Source organism: Vigna unguiculata, chromosome 9, assembly GCF_004118075.2.
Source record: "Vigna unguiculata cultivar IT97K-499-35 chromosome 9, ASM411807v1, whole genome shotgun sequence".
NCBI lineage: Eukaryota > Viridiplantae > Streptophyta > Magnoliopsida > Fabales > Fabaceae > Vigna > Vigna unguiculata.
The window spans coordinates 31,468,360-31,481,270 of record NC_040287.1 but is presented as its reverse complement, the minus strand read 5'-3'; the positions used below and the strand labels follow the sequence as shown (position 1 = coordinate 31,481,270).

The 12,911-nt window shown below is 29.0% G+C and overlaps 1 protein-coding gene across 1 annotated transcript; it reads left to right on the top strand.

Moving 5' to 3' along the window:
* The first annotated feature begins 68 nt into the window (after positions 1-68).
* On the top strand, positions 69-12,428 carry LOC114163665. Its single transcript, XM_028047960.1, has 8 exons — positions 69-212; positions 6,071-6,138; positions 10,116-10,206; positions 10,736-10,771; positions 10,858-10,901; positions 11,126-11,204; positions 11,393-11,456; positions 11,552-12,428. Exons 1-8 carry the CDS (start codon positions 69-71, stop codon positions 12,355-12,357), a joined length of 1,332 nt encoding a protein of 443 aa, XP_027903761.1. The 3' UTR covers positions 12,358-12,428.
* The last annotated feature ends 483 nt before the right edge of the window (positions 12,429-12,911 follow it).

The window sequence follows — 12,911 nt, the reverse complement described above, 5'->3', positions numbered from 1 at the left end:
AGAGGGGGGAACTGGGGATAATGGGAAACAGTGTGTGATTACTGAATTACCCTTGTCTATTTAGAATTATGTCGGTGGTATCCCTGTGCGGCGCGGGTTTCGTGTTTGGTTCACAGTGCTGTAAATTAGGTTACGCTCTGTCTGCGCTCTCCAATAGGAAATGGACACGGCGTTTCGTGGTGGTGCCTCCTCACCCTGTCTCCTCGCGTGGGGTCTATAGATAAATTCTCCTTCCTATATTGATTTTTAAAATCAAACATCTTCTTCAGATTTTAAGATTTAGCCTAAAAGGAAAATATATCCTAAACACATTTTTAGATATCAGGTACTCTGTATCTCAGTAATGTAATCCTTTTTCAAAGATGTTAAATAGGAAATTAGAGATATGATTATGTTAAGGTTAGATTTTGTATGTATTTAGTGAGACTTTTTTATCTGCAATTAAAGTATAATGTTGGTTAAAGGATAAAAGAATTTTAAAATACGAAGACAGATATTGCTTTTCAAAACCAGAAACACAAACATGTACAAAATTTAAAGATATCCTAAAGAAAATTTTAGATATTTAGGCACTGTGTAATTTATTTATTTTTTGTGGGTAATTTTTTTTAAGATGCTACATAGGATACTAGAGATGTAACCATTTTAAGATTATATTTTATATGTATTTAGTTGTAACGTGAAATCACATTTTCTTTGGATTAGGTGATGGAAAACAAAAAAAATATGTAAAGGAAGATAATTGTAGAAATTTATGAATTTTTTTATTAAGTTTTAATAAGAAATTTTAGACACTCAAAAGACTCGGCAAAACAATATAACTAAGTTTTAATCAAGACATAATCAAAAAAATATAAAGTTTCAATAAAATGAATTTATTTATTAAAGACAAACAAATTTTAAGAGAAAATAAAAGGGTTTTTAGCCAAGTTAAAATTGGTATGGTAGAGAGAGCAACACAATTCTTAGATAGAGTAGGCAAAAAAAAATTGTGAGAAGAAAAGAAGAAGGTCATTTTGGGATATAAATTTTCTTTTGGAGGAAGAAAACTTTTGTTCACGAACTTTATGTTTATATGAGATGCATGGTTAGTTGAGTTTTTGGGTTGTTTATTTTTTTTTTTTCTTTCTTATCCTAAGGTTGTCTTTATGGTGATTGGATGAGGTGATATGGCGCTCGACTTTGGGGCTAAGTTTTTTTTATATTTGTTTTGTTCAATGGTGGAACTTGAACCAAAATTTCAGGTGGATAAATTATATTTTTTATTTGTAAATTATTTTTTATAATTAAAAAAAAAAATCATTGTCTTTAATCATTTTCTATGCTCAAAACAAGCATACATGATAGTAGAATTAAAAAGAACATCACAATAATATATATGAAAGTGAATTATTAAGTTTATCATCAACAATAATATATTAAAAAAAGCAAAAATTACCTTTAGTCATATTGTTGTGTTACGTTCTTTCAAAGGACTTAAAATCTTCGATAATTGAATCAGAACTAAAGTTTGTTACAATACCCCTTTCAATATAAATTATCATACTACTTGCTAAAAATTCAGCCTCCATCTTATTTCTCAACATGTTCTTTGATTATTTTCATTGCATAAAAAGATATTTCAATTGTAACTATAGAAATTGGAAGAGTCATAATATGGACCCCATTTTATATAAACCTTTTGTACCTCATCAATTTGATTTGGTGGGTATTACCAAATTTGAGAAGCTTCCTCGGATCATGTTCTAAAGATTTTTCAAATTCATTATATGTAACTATCGGAACTCTATAGAGTTGTTTTTCATTATCTTCAATTATTGAATTCTCATGAAATTTCTCAAGTTTGGTTGACATAAATACATCTTTTTCATTTTCATCACAAGTCTTCATCCTCTTCATCTTGAAAAAAAATCAAATTTTTTACTCTTTATCATGATTTTTCTAATATAAATTTGTCACTCTCATCTATTTAAATCTCAAAACAAAGAGTCAATATTTAAAGAAAATCAACAACTTCTAAATGTTTAGCTTCTCTTACCTTAAAGTAGATTCCTAATATTCTTCTTTTATTACACAACTTCAAAACCTAAAATAGCTCTATCTACACAAATAAGAGTTCAATCAATAATTATATAATGATTTTATTATCTTTAACATGTAGAAATATGCCTATAATGTAGAAAAGTCATATATAAGAGAAAAAACAAATTACTTCGAAAAAAAAATGGTAGAAAATCAACTTACTCAACAGAAGAAATTGTTTGATTAAAAATGTTCCTTAGCTTATCAATTTTGCCTTGGTGTAATTTGATTTTAAAAAGATGAGAGATTAAAGGTGAAGATTGAGATAGAAAGAAAATGTGAGAAAGACAGGTATGAAAGAGAGAGAGAAACCAAATAAATGAGAACAAGAGATAACATAAGAGGGATAAAATGTGGTTTTCAATTTTAAAAAATCTTTTTAAAACTAAATTAATATAAATAATAAAATAATAAATATATATTTTAAAAATATATAAAATAAAAATGTTGGGGGACTTGTCCTTTAAAAGGACCACCCGTGGTTCTGTTCATGATTTGGACGATGGTGTAAGAGGAAGTGAATTTAGAGTCTTGTTTATGTTTGATTCACATTTTCAAAATATTTCTTTATCTTATTTGAACCTTTATGCAGTTATTTTGAATTGATGCATGTAAATTAAATATTTTTCATGTCACATGTTTAAATATCTATACTATTTTTAATATTTTTATTTATTGTTTATTTTTTTTTGCATGAGAATGTTTAACTCTCAATTTAAGTGTTCAAGGTAATATAATAAACTTCTCATTTATTCTTAACTTTTGTTTCATTTAAAAAACTCTTTATGTTTTGTTGAAACAATTCTCATTATCTTTCAAAGTTTGACTAGTTTCGCATCTAAGGTATTTTTATTTTCTCATACCTTTAATTATACATTTATTTTTTTTTTCGATCAAATTATTTTTACATTCAATGATGTATCAAAATGTTTCTAATGAATGTTTAATTATTTTTACTTATTTTTCAATATTTTTATTTGTTGTTTTTTTATATCATGTATACTTCTGTTTTGATATTTTTTATATAGTTTATTTTTTATTTTCTAACTCATTGTCATAAGTTTAATTCCATCACTAAAATTGTATAAAAAATTTGTTTAATGCCATTGTGATGAATCTTCTTCATCACCATCCAACATATATTGGAAGTCAAAAGGTGAAATATATCTATGTTAAATTTTAATTATTATTAGTTTAATTTTTGTTTTTTGTGTGATTTCATTACAATAGTGTATTATAGTTTTTATTAGTGTGTAAATAAAATATTTCATTATAATTTAAAGAATGGGAGTAAAGAGACATTTAAAATAGTTTTAAATTTGGATATTTGCTTTCTTTTTGTAATCTTTTAAATGTATTTTTATTTAATGAAATCTTTAATATTTGCAATTTTATCAAGTTTTTTCATTAATGTTTACGAATTTAATAAATATTTTGGTTATCATTAAATTTTATTAGGTAGTCTAATTTTAAATGTACTAGCGGACACACAGGCGTTGTCGCACCTGTGTATTCGCATTTTTTAATTTTTAAGAAATTTAAGATAATAACAAATATATAATTTTTAAAATAGTTGTTAAATATAAAATTAAAAAAAAATATGTAAAAATAATATTTAAATGATGATTTAAGACAAACGAGATTTCAAAAGAGATTTGTAGAAAAATGATAAAAAGTAAATTATTTATAAAATAATTAATTTTTAAAATAACTAAGGGTAAAACGGGTATTATAAATGTGGACACAAAAAGAGGAATCTCCTTTTATAAAACTAGCGTAACACAGGCGTTATCGCGCCTGTGTGTATACATTTTTTAAATATGCGTGATATTATATTAATAGGTGATAATATTATAATGTTATTAAGTTAATATATATATATATATATATATTAAAATTATATTTATTAAAAATAAATTGAAATATATCAGAACAAATAAAAGAATAACCATTGATAAATAAAGAAAAAGAGAATAAATAGAAACATCTGATTTTATAAAAAGTTTGTAAAAGTAACGGTCAATTTTTAAAAATTTAATAAATTATTATATTTAAAGGGATAAAATCGGTATTTTGAAGAGTGGACACAAAAAGGGGAATCCCCTTTATTGTTATAGATAGATAGATTGATAAATAAAGAAAAAGAGAATAAATAGAAACATCTGATTTTATAAAAAGTTTGTAAAAGTAACGGTCAATTTTTAAAAATTTAATAAATTATTATATTTAAAGGGGTAAAATCGGTATTTTGAAGAGTGGACACAAAAAGGGGAATCCCCTTTATTGTTATAGATATAGATAGATAGATAGATATAGATATAGATAGATTATAGATAGATAGATTTATTGTTATAGATATAGATATAGATATATATATATATATATATATAGATATATACAATTATAATTTTTTCCTAAATTTTTGTTATTGAAAAAATGAGAATACATTATTTTTATATTAAATATTTGATAATATTATTTTTTTCTTGTAATAATTTTTTATAATTTTATAAAAATTAATTAATTAATATTAAAACGATAGAATACAAGTATGAGTACGAGCACAAATACATGGGTATACTCGTTACTCGATAGTAGAGATGAGAATGAGACAAAAAAATCATATATTTTAGGTTTGGGTATGAAAATGATGATGTAGATGAAAATTTTCTTTGAGGATGAGTATAAAATAATGAAATTTGTTCCCATCTGACTCCTTTGTCATTCTCAATTATGTGTTTATTGTTTGACGCAATTGTTTGATATTTTCAATTATCATTTTTATTAGTTAATTAATTTTTGTTTTTTTATCTAACAAATTGTGTGATTATATATTATTCGCATATAAGGGTGGATTATTTATATTATAATTGACCAGAATTTGACAATTATAATTGTTTGTATGTACTATGTTTGGCTTAATAATATAAGTTTGTGATTTTGTAATATTTGTGTGTGTTTAATGTTGTTATCTCATTGTTTTTTATTTGTAGTTGACAATTGTGCACAGTAAACTAATATTATAATAAATTTTCTCTAGGTATCTAACAAGTATACTTAATTTAAACAATATAAATAATTTATGAAAGGCTTCATAGGTAATTTATGGTGCACACGAAATAAATTCTATGTATGAACTTTTGTATTGTATAAAAATGAATTAGTTTGTCTCTTATATATATACTTATACAATTATTTTAAAACTTAAGGTTAAGAGTAATATAATAATGATATAATTGACTTGTTAAAGATTTTCCTATGCTTCCCTCAAACTGTGACTTTGAAGAAGAAAAATACTCAAATTATTTACGTGGACTATAATTTGAAAGAAGAAAAAAAGTAATGAATACAGGCAAATCACAAGGATACGAAAGTAGGTAACTTAACTCATGAATTTGTGTCACGAGCTTAGTTAAAAATAATCATCTAAACTTAACTCAACTTTTGGTGATAACAATTTTTTTTTATCCTACTCAACATAGGATGACACATTAAATAGATTGATTCACTTAATAATTATTTGTTCTATCCATTTATTATATATATATATATATATATATATATATATATATATATATATATATATATATATATATATATATATATATATATATATATATTTATTGTACGGCAGTCAAAGCAGTTGCTGTAAGACTTATTTTTCTATCTTAATGTTTATGGACCTAAACCTTATTTGTTGGGCTTAAGGCCAACCCATAAGATGTCCAAAACCCTTTTCCAACCCTAACCCCCTTTACTTTGTCCCATTCTCAAAAAACAAGAACCCCTCCCCTCCACTGCTGGAGCAAAGAGCTCTGTTAGGGTTGCAGTGAGCTCCTCCTTTCCTCCAAACTTGTAGTGCGTTCTCCCTCCGTGTAGGTAGAACTCTTAACCTCTGAAACTAATTTTCTATTCCAGTTGAAATCTTTGGTCCCACTTAAATCTCTGTAAGGGTCTTAGTTTTGTTTTTCTTATTCCTTTGTGGCAGCTTCGTAAGTTGCAGTGGAATTGTGCTGTTCTCCCTTGTGTGTTGTCATTGGTTTTGCAACCGTTCAGGTAAGAGAAGTTAGGGTTTCACACTTTTAAGTTATTTTGCCTGTTGTTGGATTGTTTTATGTTCTTAAAGGCTTGTATGGTGCGATGATGGTGTGATTAATGTATGGTGTGCGTCTTTCGTTGGAATCTGTTGGATGCACGTATGAAAGCAGGTGGGTTATGTTGAACTTGCCCAAACGAGCTGGGTGATTGCTCAAAACGCAAAGCTCTCGCTTAAGCGAGGAACTCTTGCCTGAGCGAGAACAACTGCAACCCACCCCCTATCTGTTTCGAGGGCACGCCTACGCGAAGGCCACTCGCCTGAGTGAGGTGGGCTAACTTGAGCGAGACCTCGACGTGCCCCTGTGTGCAATCTCGCCCAGGCGAGAGTTTTGAGCGAGGGGTTTCTCTCGCCTAAGCAAGAGCTCTTTAGCCTGAGCGAGATTGACATAGTTGATTGGATACTTGCATGTTTCTAATGGTTAGATGGCATGTTTCTAATGGTTAGATGGTTTGTTGCTTTAAAAAGTTAAGTATGATGCCTAGTATGTTCTATATGATGTAATGGGACTAAAATTGATGAGTTGAGTATGAATAAGTGCATGAATCATGATTGGTTGATTGACTGAATATTGACATGAGATTGTTATGCTTGATAAATCTATGGTTGGTTGGTGAGACATGGTTTGAGATTGACGTAATTCCATAAAATTCTTGGTAAGGTTTCATGGTGGTATTGGGTGTCATGGACGTAATTCCATGAATCTCTGGGTGAGATCTCATGGTGGTGCCGTATGCGATGGACATAATTCCATTTAAAAATTACAATTGTTATTTTACATTTACATTTTTAGTATTTAAAAAAAATTATAATTTTTAATAAAGATATTTAAATCTAAATATGTAAAAAATAAAATTGATTTAAAAATTTAGTTGAGGTGATTTGATACATAAATCATAAAAAATATATTTTAATATATATATATATATATATATATATATATAAATAAAGTTATAATAAACTTATTTACTAATTCGACTTTAAATTATACATAGACTAACAATTCATACTAAATTGTATTTAAATTATACATAGACTAACAATTCATACTAAATTGTATTAATATTTAAGGCATATGGACTAAATTGAAGTCCCACATATTTTAGATTTAATACATCACATCATTCCACCAAATATATTCAAATTGTTGTTTTTATATAAAAAAATTCCTTATTTTAAATATATAATTTTTTAAAATTTTAAAAATCTAAATATAAAGCGACATTTGTAATTTTTAAATTTTTAAAGTGACAAATATAAATATTCAAAAATTACAAATGTCGCTTTACATTTTTATTATTTTTAGTATATTTAAAAAAGTTATAAATTTAAAAAGGGATATTCTTTTGTAAAAAAAGGAAAAGTAAATTTAGTTTGGATGTTAAGGTGAAGTGATTTGATGTATAAATTTAAAAAAATATTTTAACAAGTTTATATAAATTTATATAAGTTGTAATTAAACTTAGTTACTAATGTGGTCTACAGCCGTCAAAGTGGGTCATAATTGTTAGTATTGTCATGATCTTGGATATTTAGAATTGTTACATTCATTTATAAACATGATAAAAATGATATTTCTTAATTTAAATTATATTTATCATTACTATTAATATCTATTTTAAACCTTTTTTTTCCATTTACTAGAAAAACAAAATTTATTCCTCTAAAAAATAATCTATGAGTTGCACAGATCAAAATTCTAGTTTCACTTATGCTAAGCATTGAAGAACAAATTGAATAACGAGTAGAAAATTGAAACTGAATACAATATATTACAAAAAAAAGAAAAAGAAGTTTAACAAATTACATTAAATCTATAACAATATATAAAGAGATTTTTCTCTTTTGTGTTCATATTTCAAAATACTAATTCTACCCTTTAAAATATAATTATTTATTAAATTTTAAAAATTTACCGTTATTTTTATAAATTTTTTATAGAATCATCTATCTTTGTTTTTCTTTTTTTCTCTATTTATCAATAATTGTTCTTTCATTTTTTTATATATTTCACTTTATTTTTAATAAACATAATTTTATTTTATATATCTAATAATATAATATCGCGGTGTTAACGCTGGTCTCGATAATAAAGATATTTCACTCCCATTCTTGATATGTAAGTCAATTTTATTTCTTCCAAATTTTTTGGATACATGTCCTACAAATTGTTTAATTTGGTGTTAGGGCTAAACTCAATAGACAGCATTTGGCCAATAAAATCGTTTTACTTTCTCCCAAAATTTTGGAAGCTTTAGCCAGGAGCATAACACCACAAGCATAGCCGTCTGCAGCAGTAGAAAAAGGCACAAACAGAAATGCAATGTGCTTTCATTTTATATCCTCACACCCATAAAATATGGTGTTTTAAGCCAAGTCTTTCCGTTACTCCACCGCCCCAACAGCAACAACAACGAGAAGAAGGAACCTCTCACGACGACAAAGCCAAGCTCATAACCAGTGCTTCTGACCCATTTTTGAAACACTGCCTCAAGCTTCGTAACTCCTCTTCCTATTGCCGCGCTCACGCATCTGCTCTCGTTGTCGGTGCTACCCCTATCAGATCTCATGTTTTTCCTCTGCTTTTCTTTGATTTTTTTTTTCTGACTTTCCTTTTGGTGGGTTGAGGTACTTTGGCAGTGACCCTTTTGTAATTTTAAGCTACATGGCCTTCCAAATTCCAATCTTTCAAAAAATTAGATTAGTGAGTTTTGGTTGAGATATTGTGCAACTTGCGGAACATGTTATCTCAGATAGTGTTAACTTGATAATTAATAAACACAATCTACAGAGAGCATGCTGTGAAAAGCTTTACATAGAAACTTGTGGAAATAAGGTAAAAAAACTTATAGAAGTCATAAGCTATTTTCATTAGTCAGGACAAGTTCCTGTTATGCATGTGCTTTCACTAATTATTCAGCTGATAACAGGTACTAAACTTACATTGTCCTAACTAAGCTTAAACAGTTGTAAACTATATGAAGAGTGGAAACCTATGCGGTTGAGCTACAATCTTCATAGTATTATTGATTAAATAATGTACTGAAATAATATCTAAACAATATCTAACAAAACTTAATGCAAATGAGTTAGTAGACAGATATAAAGCTACATTGGTTGCAAAAGAGTATACTCAAGCTTATGGAATTAACTATGAGGAGACATTTTATCCTGTAGCAATGATGAAGAGTTCTTCTCACTCTAGTAGCTCATTTTGGGCGGGACTTACAGCAGTTGGATATGAACAATGTCTTTTTTTCACGGAGATTCTACTCGGATTTGAAACTCAGTGAAAGGAATAAGGTATAACTCTTAAAATAAGGCCCTATGGTCTTAAACAATCTCCTTGAGAATGGTTTGAGAAATTTACAAAACAATGGTTTCATGAGGACAGAAGTGTAAAGCCAGCAAGATCATACTTTATTCATAAAACACTCTATTACCAGTAAATTTACAGTATTCTCGGTTGGTCTTTGTGAATGACATGATTATGGCAGGAGATGATGAAACAAAGAAATTGGCTTTAAAGCAAAATTTGGCGGTCCAATTTGAAATGAAAAACTTGGGAAATATTCTCAATATCTCTATAGTTATTAGGAAATAATATATTCAGAATATTTTTTTTCATTTCAGCCTATTTGCATTTCCATATCTTAAAGGATTTGATTATTATAAATAGAGATAACGAGAACGTAATGGGTATGGTTGTTATAGATAAAATAATTCTTTATTTTCTTACATAGTTCAAGTCCCCTCCATTTTTGCAATTCTTACATCAACTAATTATTGATTATTATCTACGTTCTATCTATCATGTTTCAGTTAAAAAAGTACAAACCTCCTTCTCATTTAGCAATAGTTATGTCTTAATGAACTTAGGCGTCAAAGAACAATAGTGCTTTTTGTGATCATGTCTGTTGCATTTTTCTATTTCCAGGGAAGAAAAACTAGTGCAGCGTGCCAAACTACTTAGAGTGAATGCAGGAACAGATCCTTGTGCTGATATTGGTCCAGTTATCAGCAAAGAGGTGAAAACATTTATCTCAGTTTTCCCGAGGTGTTATTGTTTAAATGCCACTCATTGATTATCTTCTGATATTACATCCTGATAATGAACTGGGAAACAATTCGTCAAGGTTTTGTTATTTTTATTCTTGATCAACAGGCCAAGGAGAGGATAAGTGGACTAGTTCAGATGAGTGTTGAAAATGGGGCTAGATTTGTACTTGATGGAAGAGATATTGTGGTACAAATTTGTGTCACAAATTGCATTGATGTTCACGATTCCAAAATGAAACATTTCCCTTTAAAAGTGTTAAATTTTCCTTTTGAAGACACTGAGTTTTCAGAGCTTGCTTTACAGATAGATATGAGAGTGGGAACTTTGTTGGTCCTACTATCTTATGTTATGTTACAACCAGCATAGAATGTTACAGGGTATATATTATTTCAGAGTTTGAATATTTTCTCTCTCTCTCTCTCTCTCTCTCTCTCTGATTGACAGGAATTTTAATGGTATTTTGAGTAAAAGTGACCTTGCTGTCTTTTGTTTCACAGGAAGAAATTTTTGGACCAGTGCTACTTTGCGTGCAGGTGCTCTTTAGTCAATACTAGTCTTGTTTTTAATCTTTTTGCCTTTCTGAAAATAAAGTTACAATGTTATTGTTTATTGTTGTTAGGCTGATAACATTGATGAGGCTATAGCAGTAATAAATAAAAACAGGTATTTGTTTTATTTCGTGCTCCTTTATTGCAATGATTCTTTGTATTGTGTATCTATGTATTAATATTTACCACTGTCGCAGTTTCTCACAAAACTGATACAAGAACTTTGATTCATTTGAAACCTACATTTTGCATATGTTGAAACTCATGAATTTTTCTTCAACATTTTCTTGACTCTTGAAAAAATGTCTTCAAGCATAATGTAGGACTTCATTTCTACAGATATGGAAATGGAGCTTCTATATTCACCACATCCAGTATAGCTGCTAGGAGGTTCCAGACTGAGGTTGAGGCTGGATTGGTAAGCATTATTTATTCTATATGTAAGCACTATTTTATTCTATTTTCTAACGACTGGTTGTAATTGTGTGAGAAATACACCAGTATTTTTATTTTCATTTAGAACAAAGGGGATCAATCATCAGACAATAGATGCACTACAGGCAATTTTTGTTCTGAAGGTTAATCTGTATCAAATTTTCTGCACAGGTTGGGATCAACGTGCCTGTTCCATTACCATTTTCCTCCAATGGTTCAAAAGCATCTCTTGCTGGTGATAGCTTTTGGGATATAGTTTGGGCCCTCTTTTTATTTGTACCCTTAGTCTGGTAAGTTTTTTAACATTACCTGTCCTTTGTTGAAATGCAGGAAAAGCAGGCATACAGTTTTATACCCAAATCAAAACAGTGGCACACCGATGGAATGATTACCCTGGAATTGGAGTATTCCCGACCACATCTCCATCTATGAGAGATTTTCCTAGGCAATTATCACAAGCCATGCCAATGGAATCTGAAAGTGATTCACCAACCTATGAAGTACAAGTAACCATCACTGATGCAGATATACCAAACACAACCATGTCGTCCGCATCTACATCAACTGAGAAGGATCACACATCTAAGAGGGACATGTCACTAGCATTATCATCTGCATTGCAAAGGGATTTACCTAGCCAAGGAGTGTCTGTTGCAACACCACAGGCATCAGACAGGACGTATGTTTCTGAAACATCTCAGTGGAATGAAATTTCACCAGAAACATCACAAAGGAGTGAAATTGTTCCACCAACTTGTGAGAGGAGTCATGTTTCTGTATCTCAGATGAATGGAAACTTATTTACCTCCAATAGGACTGATTCTGTTGCAGCTTTGAAACCAGAGGGGATATACTTGTCCACGTTTGGAAGTACTGACCCCATGTTTCCAACTTCTGAGAAATTATACACGCCTTCAACATCTCAAAGGTCTGATATTCCAACTACAGAGAGAATGTATATCCCTGCAGCATCTCATAGAAACGAAAGCAATAGTCAGCTTGATGATGCTTTGGCTCCCTCTTCTGAGAGCCTATATATTTCTACAAACAACTCTGAAAGGATGTATAATCAAAACCCTATAATTTCAATGGATGAATTTCCCAGCCAAGCTTTGCCATCATCTCAGAGGATATAAGATATAAAAACATGTTATTTTACTCATTTTTCTTATAGAGTTCCTTCTGAAATACTAATTTCATTTACCAATGTTTTTTGCCCTCATATTGTTGAGCACCAAAACGGGTGGACTTTAGGGTAAAAGAGAAAACTAGGAAAACATTAGTCTGCAATGGGGATAGTTCTAGACAGAGCCTCCATAGATAATAAAACAATATTGTTCTTATTCCGCCATGTATGGATTAGCACGGCACTGAGTCCACATGCTTCTTTGAATCCAATAGTGAAAAGTGGGATGATTTTTTTTTTTTTTTGTTTCATATTTTTGTGTAGCTTTATGCTAGATTATCTTTTGGTAAGTATACCAGTCTTGTATAGTAAAAGTGATATCAAGAATGCCCTATTTCATAGAGACTAGAAAGTTATACTGAAATTTCATAATATTTTTCAAAAGTTCTATACAAATTATATATAGTTTTACAATAAGTTTACTGATTTAGCGATGTTTATAAGATAATCTCTTTTAGTCTTGATAATATAAGAATATTAATAAGTGATCAATTCAATAAAACT